Here is a 20,250-nt window from a genome sequence, read left to right on the forward strand (position 1 = left end):
TCAGGTAAGAGAAAACACTGACACCAATAACCAATAACTACCAACTGTCAAACGATTAAAATAGTGTAAAAAAAAACACACCATACGATAAGATAACGCATACAAACAACATGAACAATCCTACCCCAAACTTACGAGTTTTTAATAATGAGAATATCAAACTGTTTTCAATATTTAGTTTTAGATATCTTAGCTCTGTGCTGTTAATCCAACTGTTAGAAGTCAAATTATAATAACAGAATAACAACAACAACAGTCATAATCATGGTCATACCCATAATGTAAGCATGTTTTTTAAACATTCACAACAGTAGGTTGACCAATAAAGTCATGACATTCTGAAGGCAACCTTTTTATAAACCCGTCTATAAAGCTGTAATTAACGGCTGTAATGATGGTTAAAAATCATTATCATCATTATAAGACAACTTGGGGTTCCCCTGATGTAGAAAATCCTCATCTACCATTATTATATTACGTGCAATTACGTTCTTTTGCAAACCTGTATTTAACCAATACACTGCATACTGATTAAACAACACAGGACATATTTCAAAAACACATTCTGATAACAAAGTGAAAACAAATAGACATCATATTGTCTTCATATTGTCTCCGGTGTCTCATAATATATTCCTGATGAATTCGCCATATATTTCTAAATGTGCCAATCCCTAAAAATATACCGGTTTTGATTTCAGTGACTAAACACCGCAAAACTGGTGTTTACCGTGTCTTCGTCTTCTTTATATGGTGTTTATTGGCGGTTTGCAGGTGCTTACTGTGTCTAACTTTACAGAGCTTTTTCAAGTGTTTTGATCCAACACATAAAGAGTCTCGGGGTGAAACAGTGCTCAGAATTTATGTTCCACATGTAAAAATGTATTCTTTACGGTGTCGAATTCATAAAGATAAATTGATTTGTGTCTAATGACTGTAAGAGGATAATTCTAATGTCGAACAACATATCTCCTAACAACAAAAGGTTTGTATTAAAACGTAGGCTAACTCTAAAAACAGAAACAGGCCAAAAATGATTATCTATAGAAGCAATAAAGAATATTCACAAGTCCAAGATAGAAACCATTCAACAATAGATAATTATTCGTAATGAATGTCAATTTTAAATAATAATAATTATTTAAAACTTCCTGTTCGGTTTCCCTTGTGCAATAAAAGACTACGTTTCCTGTCGAGCCCTGCGCAGAGAGGAGCGCCCTTCCTCGTCAAGATGGAGGCTCCTTTGACTCTACTTATGGTTGTAGCCGTTACGATCCGTGCAGCTCTGTTCAGGTCCAGTTTGGTGGATCTAGTTGCAGAGAGAGTGGAGGTGGTGTCTCCACTGACTGCCTGGAAAAGAGGTAAGCGGCGTTCAGCAGCCTTTTGCTGCCCCCAGTGCCTCCTCTGCTCGGCGCTGCTAGCCGGTGTGAGTGGAGTCGGTTACGTCAAACCGGTTTAACCAAGAAAATCTAAATTCCTAGTCCATATTTAAAAAGATCACTAACACTGGATTGGTCTAGTATAGCTGCTTTGTTGTGGTTGTTTTAAATGGCAATTTACATCCGTTTTCACTCATATTTACATGTTATTTTTGTGGACTTTCATTATTGTGTTTCACTGGTTCAAAAAAATGTTGGTGCAGAAATCAGCATGAGAGCATCACAGTGGGTAGAGACCAGGGACCAGGGACCAGGGACCGGGGACCAGGGACCGGGGACCAGGGCCCAGGGCTCAGGGACCAGGGCCCAGGGCCCAGGGACCAGGGCTCAGGGACCAGGGACCGGGGACCAGGGACCAGGGACCAGGGACCAGGGCCCAGTCGGACCGAAGTAGCTTTCTGAAAGGCCCAAGGCCAGAAGGTTCCTGTTGGACCCCTACTGGCCTATGTAGTAACAATATATCAAGTCTATTTAGTTGTTTTTGGCGTCACATCATGAAGGTGCAGCTGTTTGTTGAGCCACACTGAGGTTTTTATATAAAGGAACAAATTGGCCTTCGCACATACACATATACACACGCAGTACGAGAGCTGGACAGTGTGTGAATTACAGTGAAACAACACAGCCCTTCATGAATTGTTCATTAGGGGGCAGCTGTAACAGGAAGCAGCGTCAAACAGCGGCTCTGTAGCTGCTCTATGAGGAGGGCGATGTCATGAAGACAACAGGCCAGGCTGGATAATAAACGAGTCTTTCTGTGACATCCTGTGTTTTTGTTTGTTTGCAGTGGTTGAAGGTTTGGCTCTGCTTGACTTGGGAGTGTCACCCTACTCTGGAGATGTTTTCCATGAGGTGAGAAGTGCACACACATGTATGACCCAACGGGTCATTTCCACCGGGGCTGAAAGGGATACGCTCTTCTCACCTTTTAAGTCCTGCTTATCGATTTTACATCATTCACTTTTGTATCTGGTTGATTTTTTATTTTTTTTACTCAAATCTCTCTAGAGTCCTCTTACTGTCCAACCACATTACTTTGCACTTGTTTCCTTGAGAAGTGAGCGTAGGAAGCAGCAGCTAGTGGTGCACTGAGTGCTCTGTGTGTTTTGCCTCTCATGCTACATACACAGGCTTCCCAGCCTTGTTGATGAAGGTTGGCTGAATCTAAATATCCACATTTCACTGCATTTGCAGAGATAAAATGTGTTATTGCTGATAGACAAACCTACATCCATCTGAAAACTCAACATTTGAAGCAGGTGGCGGAGATAGTTATTGCTTTTCTGTTTTGTTACTTGTAAGTCAAATGTAAAGCAAAGCAACACGACATCAGTTGTAGGACAGTATCACACTGGGCAGAAATACTCTAGGCCACAATATCTAACAGCATGTATTTGACCTGAGTGGGTGCATGAGCACAGTCAGGTTCCACAACAACATGTTGTGTTGTCTGAGTTGCTGTGATCCTAAATGTCCTTTTCTTTCCTCGTCAGACTCCTCTCATCATTTACCTCTTTCACTTTTTGGTGGACTATGCTGAGATAACGTTTATGGTGAGTAGGAAAATAAAGAAGTGACATTTTGGTCTGAAAGATTTCACTGTGATCCAGTGTGGAAAAACAGCTGGAATAAAATGGCATTTTGAGCTTCTTCTTCTTTTTTCCCAAAAAGAGAATATGACACAAACACCTCAGATTTGCTCTGGTTATGGAAAATGTTGTATTGTTGTTGTTGTTTCAGAGGCTCATTTGCTTTTTGTTTGTCTTCAGTTGGCAGACGTGATCACTGCTGTGGCTCTGTACATGGCAGTGAAGGACTACAACAGACAAGTGGTAAGAAAACAGTGGTGTCTTGAGAAGTGCAGAGAAACTAATACCCCATAAAGATGAATATGTTAAAGAGGAGGGCTGCATTGCTGTTTCACATATGTAAACAAGAGTTAATGGATGAATTACATTATTTCTGCAGATAAACTACCGTACTTTCCAGACTATAAGCCACTATTTTTGTGTCTTCATGCACACACCCTCATCATGGACAACACACGACGAAATGCGTATGATGCCGCTTCAAGTTACAGGCGATCGATCTGGCTGTTGAAATATCTCATGTTACAACGTGGACACCTGCGTCTATGTACAACCTGTTTTTTTGTCTTACATTTAGTGGGTGTGGCTTATAGTCCGGAAATTACGGTATATACTTTTCTCAATTAGCAGTAAGTGAGACTTTTGTATTCTCTGTGTTATTTTGTAGCTTTGGGTGCTTAACGTGTCTCTGTAGTAACAGTGCTGTGATCTATTTGCTGTGCTGTTGATGCTGTTTCAGTTCAGAAAGCAGAAATTTGCCTTGGAGGCCGACCGCTATCCCCCCGACTGTCTGGAGCTCATCAGAAGCCCCAAAGAAATGTACTACGTCCCTCTGAAAGTAGCCATGTTGTAAGTGCCATCACTCTCCCAGGGAGCTGCCAGTTATGTTGGAATTTCTGACTTTAGGGACGATCGGTGAGACTCTTGGTACACCACACACATCTGGTTCACACTATGGTCATCGTCATCAGACCAGTCTGTGACCCTTGTTGTGCTGTGGATGGCGGGGGCACTGTCATCCTGGGTGAGACCACTCAGTTATTCAGGGTTTTTTATTGTTTTATCACCCAACTCTTTTTATTTAAGTGAGGATGTTTGGAAACGCGAGCTCACATATTTACACAGATTTGCATCATTATCACGAATGAACAGAACCTGGAAAAAACCTTCAGCCAGAAGATGTACCTTATCCCACCTCTTTCTTTTGCCTTTGTGGTTCCTGGGTGAGTGATTAGTGATGAGTTCATGTTTTTTTTTTTCTTTTTCTCTCAGTTACCTGTTGAACCCGTTCACCATCCTCTCCTGTGTCGCCAAGTCAACCTGTGGTCTGAACAACGCCGTCATCGCCCTCTTCATCCTCTCCACGATTAAGGGTAGCGTTTGGTTTTAACTGTGAAAGGACATGATTATTCTAAAGGCACTGGATTCTTCTTTGGATCCATAACTCCCTTGTCACAGGACTGTGTCCTCGTAACTGCTTTATTCATATTAAGTGCACGTGAATTGCAACTAATTATTATCGAGTCATCTGCAGATAACTGATTGGTTTGGTCTTTAAGGGGTCAGAAATGGAAAAATATGCCCATCACATTTTCTCAGACCCTGATGTCAAGTCTTCAGATGTCTTTGTTTTTTGTTTGTTTTTGTTTTTGTCCAGTCAACAGTCCAAATTCCCAGAATATCCCGTTTGCAATTTAATGAAGCAGAGAAAAACAGAACCTTCTTATCAGAACAAGCATGTTTGGCCTTTTGGGAACTTTCACTGTCTGAAATGTTTCATGTAGCTTTCAGGCGTTTTGCTGATGCTGTCCTGGAGCGACAATGCAAACATGAAGCAACTGATTGAGTTGTGTAATTCTGTGTCTGCATTGCAGGAAATGTTTTGCTGAGTGCCATATTTCTGTCGCTGGCCACGTATCAGTCCATTTACCCTCTGACTCTGTGTGCTCCAGCACTGCTGTATTTGATGCAGGTATGTTGAATACGCAGGTTGCTTTTCCATCCTCTTCGTTGCTTTCACTGTTACTTTCTCTCTCTTCTTCTCTTTACTGTCTGTTTTCTCCTTTATCAGCAGATTCTTTTTTTTCTGCTCCTTCTCCAAAACCTTTTTCATCATCTTTCCTTCACTAAAGTGGATTTATATTTTCCTTTTATCCTCCGGCAGCGACAGTACATCCCGGTGAACTTTCGGCGAGTCAGTTTCTGGTGGTTCGTCGTGCAGTATGCCTTCATGTACCTGGGTAGCCTGTTTGTCATCATCTGTCTCTCCTTTTTCCTGCTCGGCTCCTGGGACTACCTGCCGTCTGTCTACGGCTTCATGTGAGTTGTGAACTGAAAGCTGGAGCCAGATTAAAAAGAATCTGTGGAGGTTTTGACCTTTATAAAGGAACATTATAAAGCAGTTTCTTTGGAGTGAGACCTTGTTTGTCGTCTAAGGTCACCTGGCTCTGCCTCTGTCATAAGTCGTAGCAGTAGCTCACAAGTCTCCCTCCCAAAATTGATTTAGAAATGAGTGATGCTCATCCACTATATTGCTTTCCTGTCAAGATAATTAGAAAGCGTGTTAACCCCATGCTGTTTTATGCTGTGTGGCTAAGCAGACCTGACAGAAAATCTGTCTCAGACAAAAGTGATAGGAGTCTAAAAAGCAGCCGTCTTGGCTCAGTTGCTCTTCTCGTGAATAGTCAGTTTTGCTGTTACTGTGAGCGTGTGCGCTGTTTTTCTGACGTTTACAGTTTGAGACCGGACCCAGCTTTATGGTGACTGTCAGCGCGTCCTTACATTTCATCTGTCTGTGGTGACAGGCTTCGTGTTGCCTACTCATAAGAAGATGGACTTTGAATCAGGAAGTCTGTTTTGTTGGTTAAATAGATGTTCACAGCCTGCACACTTGGAAAACGATCACAGTAGCGGCGTATATTACTGTAGTGCTACACAGATAAACCAATAGAAAAGACACCTGCTCCTGTTTTTGCTTTTGACTACGAAGCACTCTGTGATATCTGCTCTGTGCCGGTGCTATGAATGCAAACTACTTGACTGCAGCCCCCATTAGAGTCAGTGTTTGTGCTGGTTTCAGGTCTGTTTGTGTGATGCTTTCTGTTTCCTCTCCTTCAGCCTCTCCGTACCAGACCTGACCCCCAACATCGGCCTCTTCTGGTATTTCTTCGCCGAGATGTTTGAACACTTTCGCCTCTTCTTCCTCTGCGTCTTCCAGATCAATGTTTTCTTCTACACCATCCCTCTGTCCATCAAGCTCAAGTAAGTCCTCCCCACACCCCCAGCCAATGATTTCCTTTGACTTACAATGAAAGGAAGCTGTTGGTGCTTTTTCTTTTGTAACCCGACTCAGTTATGCCGCCTGAAAATGAAGCATTACCGTGCATGTGTCTGTGCTGCAGGGACCACCCAGTGTTTCTGATCTTCATGCAATTAGCTGTCATTTCCATCTTTAAGTCATACCCCACTGTGGGAGACCTCGCTCTCTACCTGGCCTTCCTTCCTGTCTGGAGTCACCTGCACAGATGTGAGTGTGGAAACACGTGATTACTGAATATTGATTATCACAAGGCTGACACTGGTTTCGCCAACTCGTTTTCACCTTTAAATGGATATTAACATTCTGGAGTGTTGGACGAGTGGAAGTTATCACCTGCTGGGGCTGTAGGTGGAACAACCAGTGATCAGTGAGGTCATTCACATTTATTCTCAAGCGACATTGAATGCATGTCCCAGGTTTCATGGCAGTTAGGTTGAGATACTGACATTTTATTCCCTTAAATGAGATTTGTGTCCTGATCTAAAGCCTAAAAAATAATCAAGCAACATGCAATAAATGAATTTTGTCAAGTAAACACTAAAACACTAGTGCTATGATGAGGCAGAATGTGTTTGATTAAAACTGAACTGGAGGTAGCAGGGAAAGAAAACATCTCCCCTGGTTTGTCTCTGTCTGTTCAGTCTTGAGGAATATCTTCCTGGTCTCCTGCGTCCTGCTGGCCTGTTCGGCTCTCTTCCCAGTCCTCTGGCACCTCTGGATCTACGCCGGTAGCGCCAACTCCAACTTCTACTACGCCATAACACTGCTGTTTAACGTGGCGCAGGTAGGATGGTCTGGATGGGAGACGAGCCTTTTTCTCACCAGATATTTTTAACTAGGACAGGAAGGCTGGCCACTTAAAAACAGTCTTCCTTTAAAAAAAAGAGCAGATGTACGTTTTATTAGTTTTTCTTTCAAGTTATTGGTCATATGTAAATCCTCTATAATTTAGCTTAAACGTGAATATGTATAATGTGTGTAAATCATATTGGATCTGTTCCTCTATCAGCCCTCACCAATCTACCATGATTTAAATTATTTGAGTGTAATTCCTAAATCCCTGTTCAACAATGACCTAAGTATTTTCCTTCCCCTCAGATCCTGCTGGTGTCTGATTATTTCTACGCCTTCTTGAGGAGAGAACACCACCTCACCTATGGACTGTATCTGAAGAGAAAGGACGGCTCCGAGGCTACGCTAGTACTCAAATAAAACTCGTACAGCCTCTACCAGAAGAGGAGAAACTGCTCGAGGTCTCATGAATCCTCAAAGTGAACAGACACAGACTGAGGAGGATAAAGATTTTTGACGCCACGCTGGTCGTCAGACAGAACAGCAGCGTACGTGCCGATGGCGTGCACGGTATAGCGCCATATGCAAACAACAGAACAGCAACAGACACAGATACAGAAGCTGGGTATAGAAATCTGGCTCCTGCCATCATCTTCTCTTCTGGAGCACTCTTATTTTGAAGCCTCCCTCCACTTTGAACCTACACCTGACAATGGGACTTTTATTTTGAAACCTTCCTCCTCACAGCTGCTGCAGAGGAATTTTATTTTGATGCTCTGTTCACTGTTTTCATGGAAAGCCTGAAGGTTTCCATTTCTCATCTCTGTCTTTCTCACCGCTCTCCCACTGTTTGCCTGTCACCCTATTTTTGTTTTGTTATTTTGCTCTTTAATATCCAAGATAACCAGTGTTGCATCACAATGGATGGTGAAAACCAGTCAAACCAATTCTAACCTCATTGTGGTACATAAAACCTAACACTACAAGGGACTGTGACAACAAAGAGACAGAATTTTTGTTTTGGACCACGTTAAACATCGTCTAGCCTCAGTGCTGACCCGCCTTCTGTTTGAGCCTGGACTGTGTTTTCCTCTCTTCCTGCATGTATCATCAGAGATAGTTAACCAAGCTGTTATTACATTTAGATTTAACTCTTAAATGAATTATTCCCCATAAATGTGTTTCACTGGGCGGTGTCTGAGGTCACTGCACAAGGCTTTTTAAGTAATGGACTGTTTTGACATTTTGGGAAATACACTCATACTTTCTTGCCAAGTTAGATCTTCATATTGATACAGTACCACTGTCAAGTATTTTCAGGTACATAACCACTCATACAACAGCAATTAAAATTTTGTATGAGTAAATAGATAAAACTTTAATTAGTGATGTGTCAGGGTGCTGTTGTGTGGTTTTTGTTACCTTTGGACAGAGTCAGGCTGCTTGTTTCCAGTCTTTATGCTAAGCTAAGCTAAGCTAACCAGCTGCTGCAGAGATGACAGTGGTATCGATCCAAAGATCTGCTGTAAGCAAAGCAAACAGTTGTTTATCTTTCCCAAACTGTCAAAACTCCCCCTGAAGTGTTGGGAAAAGGTTTTATTAAAAAAAATATATCAAAATAACTTTACTCTCCATGGCCACTGTACTGCCTAATGGGAACCAGGATGACTTTTAAGCTCAGTCTAATTTTATGATGTGTATAGTTCTCAGTTAATGTTGCTGCTTTTCTGGACTGCATCCTGTCAACTTAGTAATAAATACATAACTTTACCTATAGGCATCATAAAAGTTGACTTTAAGGCTGAGTAGACGTATTAACCTTAATTAGATTGTACACTTGTACCTAATAAATGGCCTTTTGAGTGTATGTGATGAAATTAAGTACACAGGTGAATGCTTTTGTTTGGTAATTGTTTTATTATTATTTTTGGTCTGGTTTTTTGGCATCATCCATGTGAAAATAATAATGTAGTCATAGTTCCCAAAAAGTGTGATGTAGGGGTTTCAGGTATTTAACGAAACTTTTAAACTTCAGCAGATAAATAAGGGAAACACAGTTTATAACTAGACTGATTTTAACATGAAATAGGAGTAAAATCTATGATAAAAGAACAATAACTCGGTTTACCTGATTTTAACATGAAATAGGAGTAAAACCTATGATAAAAGAAAAATATGTCCAATTACATACAAATATTAACTGTACAACAGATCAGTTGTTTCGACCCACATGCCCCAGCAGGAGGTTGAACAGTCGATACCAGTGAATGAACAATAATTTGTGATGTTTATTAATTTGCTGCACTGAAAACTTTGCAAAGAAATTAAATTATTTCTTTTTTTTTAATACTGTGTATATTACTGTATTTTGTGTTATTGCAGAGATTAAAGTGCAGGGTTTGAAGGGATGATATTTGATGAATGAGTGAACAAGTCATAAATGATTATTAAAGTTGACATGTTTGTTTAGTCCTGCTATCTGTTTGTAAAGTTCATATATCCATATGTTCTATAATTTTGACTGTGTGTGATAAAACAAACAAAATGAACCATTCACTGAACAGAGAGGCTACATTTATTTTATGGTCATTGTTGCTTGGACTTCCTCCTCCATGTTCAGGCAGATATGATTCATGTAATTAGGCCTTGAAATGTATCACGTTTGTTGTTAAAAAACAAACAAACAGGAGATATAAAGCCCATTCTTTTCAGTGAAGGGAGGGTAAAAGGAGGCAATGAAACAGACTTGAACGCGGCCAACATGTTCCCGGGGAATTTTTTGCGTCATAAACTCCACCCGCTGGGTGCGTTTGTTTTTACTTCGCAAAGCGCACCACTTTCACTAACAGGCTTCACCGTAACACCGAATGTCGGTGCTTAAAAAAACCCAAACACACTCTTCTGTCAGTCCCCGCCTCCTTAGAACGGGCCGTCCAATCAGCAGTCGGAATGCCAGTGACCACTTTGAATATTCATCAGTTTTCGCGGGCTTTGAGTATCACGTGTTTGTTTCGCGCGAAAAGCGGCTCTCGACAGGAAGAAGGAGATTCTTTACCAGAGGCAGAGAGAAGCACGTTAAACAATGGCGGTGAGTTAAACTCTTTGAAACAGATAAATTAAAACGTTCATGAGTAGTTTTGTCTGTTTACGGGGTTTAATCTTTATACTTATGTTTGTAGTTTGTACGTTTTGGGAGACAAAACAATGACAAAGGGCGTTGAGATGGGTTTCGAGCTGCTTTTACTAAACTGAATTAATGTGCCTTTACACTTTGAGTCGGCGCTGAATTGAACGCTTTTTGTGACGAAACGTTTTGACGTGTTCCTGACAATAACCCGTTATATCTGTGTCTTCGGCCTGTTGTTGTAAAAGACCTGCCATGTAGAGCCTTCAATAAACTAAAGAGCCAGTTTACATGTCTGTGGGTCAAAGAGGCAGCTCTGAATAAAACGGCTTAAATGTTTTAGCAGAGTAACAAATTCACCTGAAGGCCACATGACCCCAGACTCTGTTAACACAACCTAACTGACGTTTGACAATAAGGGCTTCCACATGTCGACTTCATTAAGTTGCGGACTGTAATTATCTTAGTTAATTTGTCGTTTGTGCCACATGGACACAAACTCCAGCTGCTGGTGTGTCACTGTTTCTGCATCTCCATCAGTTATGGTGACACACTTTTCTCATGGATGTAACATCTGTGATCAGTGATAGTATAAAACAAGATATTACAACATAACAGACTAATAAGTGTTTTATTATTATGAGTGGATACTTTAATCATCCTAATGGGGAGTTTTGTTGTAGTAGCTGCCAAGTCACATAAAAATACAAAACAAATGAGACGAGCATTAAAACAGGGAAGTGAAGACACAAAATGCAGTAGATAGAATGAAATGACAAACAAATGGATTGAACATTAGTTCTGAGCTTGAAATAAAAGGAGTCGTTGTTGGGTGTTGTCAACAGGATTCCTCCGAGTCCTACCACATGGCCACCAGCCCCAGCCGCACCTCCAGGAGAGGAGACCTGACCTCCAGCCCCGGACGAGACCTGCCGCCCTTTGAGGATGAGTCAGAGGGGTTGCTGGGGGAGGGACCCCTGCCTGGGGAGGAGGAGGAGGAGGGAGATGGAGAGGACCTGATTGGGATGGGGATGGAGAGGTGAGGATGCTGATGCATTTGTGTTGGGCCAGATCTCAAACGCCCGGTTCAGACTATGTGATTTAAGCCTCTTCACAGCTCGACACAGTGGATGTAGAGCGTGAGACTCAACAGTTGATCATTTTATCTCGTAGAGTGTGTCATAGTAAACGACAGCCAATGCTGCGTCCGGGGGGGGGGACTCCTCATGACGTCCAAACACAAAGTCCAGCATGTCAGAATGGGCAGGGCTGACCAACAGGGCCACAGATGGCTCTTCTGTTCACAACATTTTTGGCATTTTGGCCTGAACCATATCCATTAAATATCACAGTGTTAACATTAGCTAACGTTAACATAGTGACTTTCTCAGACGGGGGGAAACAGCTACCCTATCAGGGCTAGTTCAGTTTTACTACTGGCTTAAATCACTTGGTTTTGACTGCTACTTCAGGTTCTCCACAAAGCAGAGACTACACCTGCTGCTGTGCTCGTCATGTGACCCACAGAAAGGTCTACAATCACCCCCCCCTCCCACACCCTTTTTATGCTTTCCTGAACACAAGCAGCCAGTATCACACACACTCTTCTCCCCGGTCCCTGGCACCTCCAGGTGTATTGTGTAGTCTGAACCAGCCATGACTTGTGTTTCACTCTCTGCTCAGGGATTACCGTCCCATCCCAGCTCTGGATCAGTACGAGGCAGAGGGTTTGGACCTGGATGACGAGGATCTGTCGGAGCTGTCGCCCGGAGCCCGAGCCGCTGCCGAAGAGGCCATGAGGAGGAGGGACAGGGAGCAGGGAATCAGCGGGCGGCTCAGGAGAGGACTGCTCTACGGTGAGCATTTGGGTATTTCAGGTGACTGTGAGATGCCGTAGGAGGTGCAGGTGAGCTGAACAGGACAGGCGCCTGGTGGTGTTCTTAAAGCAGCAGGAGGTTTTAAGTCTTCTATGCCCATGAGTACATTTCAAACATGGGCTGCTAATAATTAGTTGGGCGTACTTTAATCGGTGCATCAGTGCAGATGTGGGTGGACAAAGAAAGAGATGAAATGATTTATTTTGCTGCTGTCCAGATAGTGAAGACGAGGATGACGAGCTCCCCGCCTCCCGACGGAGGCGCATAGGTGAGCGTGCAGCAGAAGGCATCACTGATGGAGAGGAAGAGGAAATGATCGAGAGCATTGAAAACCTGGAAGACATGAAGGTTTGTAACGCTGCTGCTGAAGAAACAAAGCCACCCAGTGGTACTTGGAGCTGTGGCGGTGGTCTGACAGTGTTCCTCTGCCTGCAGGGCCACACTGTGAGGGAGTGGGTGTCCATGGCGGCTCCCAGGCTGGAAATCTACAACCGCTTCAAGAACTTCCTGCGGACACACGTAGATGAAAACGGCCACAACGTCTTCAAGGAGAAGATCAGTGACATGTGCAAAGGTGGTTCAGCTTTTCTAACATGGTGAAATACGTGCACATGTGCTGGTGAGTGTTTATGGCCTGTGGCTCCTTCTGGTTTGAAATGAATGAACTTCCACGTGTGTTCTCCCAGAGAATAAGGAGAGTCTGGCTGTGAACTATGAAGACCTGGCAGCCAGAGAACATGTGTTGGCCTACTTCCTCCCAGAAGCCCCGGCTGAGATGCTCAAGGCGAGTTTAGTCCTTTAGTTGTTCTTATTCTTTGGAGTCCATGTTCAGTCTGCCTGGCCACTTTTCCCCTTGGGCTCAGTTTAAGACTAGCGCCAATGTGATTTTGACCGTGTTTGTTTTCCATCAGGTGTTTGATGAAGCTGCTAAAGAAGTGGTGCTGGCCATGTACCCGAAATATGACCGCATCGCCCACGAGATCCACGTCCGCATCTGCAACCTGCCGCTGGTCGAGGAGATCCGTTCTCTCAGGTAACACTCCGGTTCACTTCATTCCAGACCAGTATGATTATTGTGCATTTAAAACCCCGTCAAACTGTGCAGCGTTGTCACCTCCAGCTGCTCTTTACAAACCTCTCTCCTCCTCTTCAGGCAGCTCCACCTGAACCAGCTGATCCGGACCAGCGGCGTAGTGAGCAGCTGCACCGGCGTCCTCCCGCAGCTCAGCATGGTCAAGTACAACTGTAACAAGTGTAACTTCGTGCAGGGGCCCTTCTTCCAGTCCCAGAACCAGGAAGTGAAGCCGGGCTCCTGTCCGGAGTGTCAGTCGCAGGGGCCCTTCGACATCAACATGGAGGAGGTGAGGGAGTATCAGTTTGTGGAGAAGCATTTTGTTTGTGTCGAACGTAGCACGTTACACTGAGGACAGACGGACAAAGCCTCAGCCCCATGTGACCCTCACGTTCACATGCATGTTGAGTTTTTTTTTCCCTCGCCACCTTTCTGCTGTCGCACATCAACCAGTGGATTAAGCAGCTGTCTCCCCCCTTCAGACCGTGTACCAGAACTACCAGAGAATCAAGATCCAGGAGAGCCCTGGGAAAGTACCCGCCGGCCGCCTCCCGCGCTCCAAGGACGCCATCCTGCTGGCCGACCTGGTGGACAGCTGCAAGCCCGGAGACGAGATCGTGAGTCAGATCCATATACATGCATGAAAAGTGGGTGCTGAAATAAATCTGTAAGAATGAACATCAGGCAGAAAATAGGTTGTTGATACTAAAGACAAACAGGAGGTGATGATTCATGACAGTGAGAAGTGTTAGCTGGCCTAGCACTTTATCATTGGCTGGAACATAATGACACCCCACCCCAGTGAAACGGGAACTTAAACGTAGACCTGATGGCTGTTTCCTCTCAGGAGCTGACTGGCATCTACCACAACAACTACGACGGGTCTCTGAACATGGCCAATGGCTTCCCAGTGTTCGCCACGGTGATCCTGGCCAACCACATCACCCGCAGAGACGAGGGCGTCGCCGTGGCCGAGCTGACGGACGAAGACGTCAAGGCCATTGTCACCCTGTCGAAGGACGAACGCATAGGAGAAAGGGTGAAGAGTCACGTCTCTAAACTTTTACTGCAGGCCAGGCTGTCCCTCGATTGTTGAATTTGAAATGACAGATTTGTTGTCAATAGATTAACAAGTGAGCTTCATCAAAGGATGCGTCAGCTGACTGACGCATCCTGGGAGGTTTTATTTTAAACGCCAAAAGAAGCTGATGGAGATTTGCAAAGTAAAAGCAAAACAAACATCTGTTTCCTTGTAGACAACCCTGCTTCCATATCTGAATCTAATCATCACATTGAAGTAATTATTTCCATATTACAGGCAACTGAATCTGAACTCGAGTCATTCAGAAAGACTTAATGTTGTGATGGTGAAAATCTGAGCTCCTGAAATGACTGACTTATCTCAGCAGTACCTGTTGAGGCCACTGCTTCGTTTCCCACCTGACTCTTTTCTCCTCTGTGTGTAGATCTTTGCTAGCATGGCTCCCTCCATCTACGGCCACGAGGACATCAAGAGAGCTCTGGCCCTGTCGCTGTTCGGAGGAGAGCCCAAAAATCCAGGTAACAACTCGGCTATGAGCTGGAAGACGCGTCTGTCCTGGAAACGCTGATGGCGCTGCTTTATGTTGTGCTGTGTACCGGTCTCAGTCGTCACACCAGGACAAATCCTACACCCTGTCTCTTGGTTCTACCTGTGCAAAGTGTTCCAGGATGTTGTTCATTTTGTGGTGGGGTAGCACCACAACACTGAAGTGACCCCTTAAGCCACAGTTATGCTTGATGCATTGGAAATTGTGCAAGTGAGCTGTGACATGGACAGCAAGACAAAACAGTTTCTATTCTCCTCCCTTCTCTACCAGGTGGCAAACACAAGGTGCGAGGAGACATCAACGTGCTGCTGTGTGGAGACCCAGGAACGGCCAAGTCCCAGTTCCTCAAGTGTGTATCAACACTCGGTGCATGAAGATAAAACTAAAGTAGAACAGACTAAAAATGCTGCCAGTTGATTAGCGTCAAACACCTGGAGATGCTGCAGTGACACCTTACAGTTCAGAGTTGTAAACAAATATACAAATCATGTGTGTGTGTGTCGTAGTGTGTGAGCTGCAGCTTTAGTGATGAACTGTGTAGAACTGGTTACCTGTTGCTAAGCTGGAAAATCAGATGTGAACAGGGTTAAAAATCCAAAAGTGATTTTATTAAACCTCATTAACGGTGTTGTTGTCGGCCTTGATTCCTCGTTAGCTACAGTTCATGTAACTGACAGAAGCCTCTGACTCTGGAGTCCTGACTTTTTTCTCTCTGCAGGTACGTGGAGAAGGTGGCGAGTCGTGCGGTGTTCACCACCGGTCAGGGCGCCTCTGCTGTCGGTTTGACCGCCTACGTTCAGAGACACCCGGTCAGCCGTGAGTGGACGCTGGAGGCCGGGGCGCTGGTGCTGGCCGACCGTGGAGTCTGTCTGATCGACGAGTTTGATAAGGTGAGCTGAGGCCTCTTGTGTATCAGCGCACGTTCAGGTGTCAGGTAACCATCAGTTTCTCTACACGTTAATCTGTGTTGTTGGAAGTGTACAGTCATTTAAAGGCGCTTGTTAATCTGATCTGAACGTCTGAGGACTGTCCTGTACTAGGAGCTGCCTTCAGAAGAAACACGCACAACTTGGGAAACAAGTTAAAAATCTGGTCTTGGAGTCTGTTTTTGTCCAGATACTTAGTCTTTGAGGTTTATGGAAATGCCTTGAGAACAGTGGTAAATGTTTGGTTGTGTTCAGACGGTGCGTCTCTGTCCACGTGACGATGATGTAAATGAACAGGCTCTCTGTGCCGCAGATGAACGATGCAGACAGGACGAGTATCCACGAGGCCATGGAGCAGCAGAGCATCTCCATCTCCAAAGCCGGCATTGTCACCTCGCTGCAGGCCAGATGTACCGTCATTGCTGCCTCCAACCCCATTGGTGTGTAACCGTGTGACGCGTTTGTTAAAATGGTTTGAAGCTAAGTTTATGTTGCATCGCAAGAGTGACTGGAAATGAAGCTGCCAGTAGCTGGTGGTCCTGAATAGTATCAGTGTTCTTTCATGTTTTCCAGTTAAACTTATTGATTGAACATCAGGATTGTTTCATTTCTGACACCATTAACTTTTCACTGTGTAGTAGTGTAACTAAAGGCCGCGGTGGTGCGTTCAGGTGCAGTTGGAAAGCTCTGACAGAGGCTGTCAGATTTCACACCCTCGGTTTTTGTATGTTGCACTAACAACCTAAGAGCTGCAAATAACAATTACACATCATCTCTTAACCTTAATTTCCTGATCAATTTAGAGGAAAACGTTTCTCAGACCAGTGAGACCAGGAAAAACGATTTGATTTCATGTTAATATAAAACAAAGAAATGCAGCAGATCCTCGCATTAGTCAAAACGGAGTCACTAAGTTTGGGGGATGTTTGCTTCATAAATGACAGAACCAGTCAGTGAGTTATCAACATAGTGCAGATTTCAGTGGCGGACTCAGTTTTAACGTTTCCTCCCGACATTATTCTAGTCGGACAACCCTCTTTATATTAATTATAGACAGGACCGCACTGACGACCAGCTTCAGATCTGATGTAGACATGTTTGCGTCCATGTTGCTCTCTGCACTCGTCTTCCTCTAAACACCAGCTTGTGCTTCTTCGCAGGCGGCAGGTACGACCCCTCCCTCACCTTTGCTGAGAACGTGGATCTGACGGAGCCCATTGTGTCGCGGTTTGACGTACTGTGTGTCGTCAGGGACACTGTGGACCCTGTGCAGGTAACACACACACACACACACACACACACACACACACCTACAGCTTCCTGACTGCAGTGTGTGTGCACGCGAAGCCTCAGTTATTGGGAAACAGCCTTGAACATGTTAACTCAGTGAGTTTGAGCCATGCGATGCCTCATTCATTCACCATTCACACTTTATCAAACTGCACGTGCATCATTGTGCACAGTGAAGCTCAAACATCCAACTGAAGAAACGAGCACAACGCATGTTGAAGTGGAGGAGGCGTTGACAGATGTTCAGGCCGTGACCAGGTGCTCACTATTCTGTCCTCTGCTTCAAGTTTGGTTCTGTTTCCGAGCAGGATGAGATGTTGGCCCGCTTCGTGGTCAGCTCCCACATCAAGCATCACCCGAGCAACAAGGAAGGGGGTGTGGCCTTAGAGGAGGTGGTTCTGCACAACTCGTCGGATGTGCCGCCAATTCCCCAGGAGCTCCTGAGGAAGTACATCATCTACGCCAAGGAGCGGGTACAGACACACCTAACGTCCTCACAAACCTTCGACCAGTCACTCAGCCTGTGTGGGAGTTTGCGTATTTGTTTCTGTACATGATTATAACTGGGCAGTCTGCAAAGTGACACCACGAAGCCGACACCTTGTGTTAAATATCCAGCCTAGACCTGGTTTCATGGCCCCGTCTGTCCCTAAAAGCTGGTCAATGTCCTTTTTACTTATTTTTTTTAAGCTGATTGTATCAGCATCCTAAAGTTTAGGGGCAAAATCTGTAAAGTCTTGTAAGTGGGAAGACGAGGCTAAAACATTTTACTACAGTTTACCCCCCTTTGTCTGCAGGTTCATCCCAAACTGAACCAGATGGACCAGGACAAAGTGGCTCGCATCTACAGTGACCTCCGCAAAGAGTCGATGGTGAGTCCTCAGAACGGTTCCACCTTTCAGACATGTTCAGAAACCTCTAGAACAGTCACTGACAGATAATCCTGTAGTCACAATATTAATACATGTGAGATATTGTGCACTGCTGCGTCGAAAGGCAGTTCAAGTCCCCCTGTGCTGGTTTGGTCTCCCTAACAGGCCACGGGCAGCATCCCCATCACGGTTCGGCACATCGAATCCATGATCCGCATGGCCGAGGCCCACGCCAAGATGCACCTGAGGGACTACGTCCTGGAGGACGACGTCAACATGGCCATCAGGGTCATGCTGGAGAGCTTCATCGACACGCAGAAGTTCAGCGTCATGAGGGGCATGAGGAAGGTTTGTGGCCTGTCTGCCGCGGCGTGATAAATCACTTAATCTGATTCCTACTTCAGAGTCGTAACTCGCTCAGCTGTGTTACACACAGACATGCTGAATTCGTTTCCTGACGATATTTTTGGTGCCAATTTGCAAAAATGTAAACAAAACATTCACTGTGCTGACAGAGATGAAAGCAACACATTTGGTTTGCTTGAAACATGTTTTGCTCAAACTGAGCCTTAAACGTGCGTAGTACAGCTCACAGGCCAACGTATTCTGAAAGTGAGGATCTGGTTAATACATGTTGTGACTCTACTAAAGAAAAGATAAACTACCAAGTTTCCAAGACAAAGCTCGGCCGTTCCTGATTCTTCCTCGTTGACCGTTTCTGTCCAGACCTTTGCACGTTACCTGGCCTTCCGCAGAGACAACAACGAGCTGCTGCTCTTCATCCTCAAGCAGCTGGTGGCCGAGCAGGTCGCCTACCAGAGGAACAGATACGGAGTGCAGAACGACACCATCGAGATACCAGAGAAAGACCTGCAGGACAAGGTGACGTGTCTGACACCACTGCTGCGCTCGGCCTTTATTTCAGTGTTGCAGAGCATTTGATTTAAAAAGGGGTGGAGTGTTTCTGTGAAGGCTGCTGGGAGCTGTTCATCTCAGAGCAGCCTGATGGTAACTTTACTGCCCACGCTATGAGGTCAGTACATCTAATCGCCTCCTTTTGCCCTGTCCTTCCTTGCCCTCTACCCTCCTCCTCCAGGCGAGGCAGATCAACATCCACAACCTGTCGGCCTTCTATGACAGCGACCTGTTCCGCTCCAACAAGTTCAACCACGACGGGAAGAAGAAACTGATCCTGCAGCAGTTCTAGACGCCCGCTCGTCCTCTGCCTCCCTGCTCAGCTCAGTGCTTCATGAGCTCGGTTTCTGGGCCTAAAATGGGTCATTGGAAGAAAAATGCTTTCATCATGTTGGAGTCCTTGGTGAGACGCAGGTACCTTTGGGTGTAACAGGCTGGAAATGTCCAGAGGGACGTTTCTCATCACATAAACTTGTTCTACTGGAGGAATCCGGCAGTTTTCACCTGATGAAGAGGGCGAGTGGGAGACGGCTGGCGTCGGTGCTCCACAAACATGAATATTGTTGGAGTTTTAAATGCTGTGTTTTATTTTGAAAGAATTTAATCTTAAAGTAGCGGCAGTGTTTCCACTCATTGGTTCACAAAGTAAAAGCTTGTTGGTTGTTCATACCTGACGTTACGCTGCTGCACCACAAACAGGCTGAAGAGTCTGAGTCCACCAACGTCTGTCAAAAAGAAAACTGCAAAAAATATACAAGAAAAACAAAATAGACAATGTTATAAATGGACTGAGTCAGCGTTTGCTCCTCCATGTGCCTGCATCCGCCCTCAGGTCAGGTTGTAAATAAATATTTGTGTCTGTTCGCTGTTGAATTTGTCTGCGGTTCCTCAGTCATGAAGAAGTTTCACACTTGCTGACTACAGAGTTTTCTGTTCAAGCCAGAGTTGAACCCTCTACGTGTAGATTAGGACACGTCAGACATTGTTCGTTTCTAATGTTGGAGTCACTTGATGTTGGATTGTAGTGCTGTTTTGACATTAAACTTGTATTTGCTGCACATCTGTCTGGGTCTAGTTTGTTGGTCCACGGACACTGCTTTGATTTGAACGCTCAGCAGTGCCAGCTCACCTCGCAGTCACAGACTGTGAGACGACCATAAAGAAAAATGAGATGCCAAGCTAGTTTGAAAAGGCTCAACCACAAAGAAGTGCTACCATAAAGAGATGAACAACTATGAAGACACACAAAATGACTGATGGTCCTAAAGAGGAGTGTGGGGCCTCTTACCTGTCTGTGTCCAGAGGTTCATTTTCAGATAATCTGCCCATGGATTGAACTGTGAGATCATTTTGGAGGTTGTTGTTGAACTCTGTTCTTATACAGATCGCTGGTTCTGTGTTCCTTTGTTCAGATAATATTCACATATCCCCATATCAATAGTCTTA

The 20,250-nt window shown here is 44.7% G+C and overlaps 2 protein-coding genes across 2 annotated transcripts; both read left to right on the forward strand.

Moving 5' to 3' along the window:
• The first annotated feature begins 1,191 nt into the window (after positions 1-1,191).
• On the forward strand, positions 1,192-8,739 carry pigu (phosphatidylinositol glycan anchor biosynthesis, class U). Its single transcript, XM_020587784.1, has 12 exons — positions 1,192-1,361; positions 2,227-2,291; positions 2,933-2,992; positions 3,209-3,271; positions 3,768-3,877; positions 4,301-4,401; positions 4,903-5,000; positions 5,193-5,347; positions 6,146-6,289; positions 6,430-6,554; positions 6,989-7,131; positions 7,446-8,739. Exons 1-12 carry the CDS (start codon positions 1,232-1,234, stop codon positions 7,557-7,559), a joined length of 1,308 nt encoding a protein of 435 aa, XP_020443440.1. The 5' UTR covers positions 1,192-1,231; the 3' UTR covers positions 7,560-8,739.
• A 1,380-nt stretch (positions 8,740-10,119) lies between these two features.
• mcm2 (minichromosome maintenance complex component 2) lies at positions 10,120-19,862 on the forward strand. The gene is made up of 20 exons (XM_020587783.1): positions 10,120-10,227; positions 11,109-11,302; positions 11,947-12,119; positions 12,358-12,488; positions 12,576-12,714; positions 12,827-12,924; positions 13,052-13,173; positions 13,294-13,501; positions 13,695-13,829; positions 14,060-14,251; positions 14,679-14,772; positions 15,072-15,150; positions 15,520-15,691; positions 16,041-16,167; positions 16,888-17,000; positions 17,326-17,490; positions 17,815-17,889; positions 18,055-18,237; positions 18,616-18,771; positions 18,986-19,862. Exons 1-20 carry the CDS (start codon positions 10,222-10,224, stop codon positions 19,094-19,096), a joined length of 2,673 nt encoding a protein of 890 aa, XP_020443439.1. The 5' UTR covers positions 10,120-10,221; the 3' UTR covers positions 19,097-19,862.
• The last annotated feature ends 388 nt before the right edge of the window (positions 19,863-20,250 follow it).

Source organism: Monopterus albus, unplaced genomic scaffold (assembly GCF_001952655.1).
Source record: "Monopterus albus unplaced genomic scaffold, M_albus_1.0 scaffold479.1, whole genome shotgun sequence".
Lineage (NCBI taxonomy): Eukaryota > Metazoa > Chordata > Actinopteri > Synbranchiformes > Synbranchidae > Monopterus > Monopterus albus.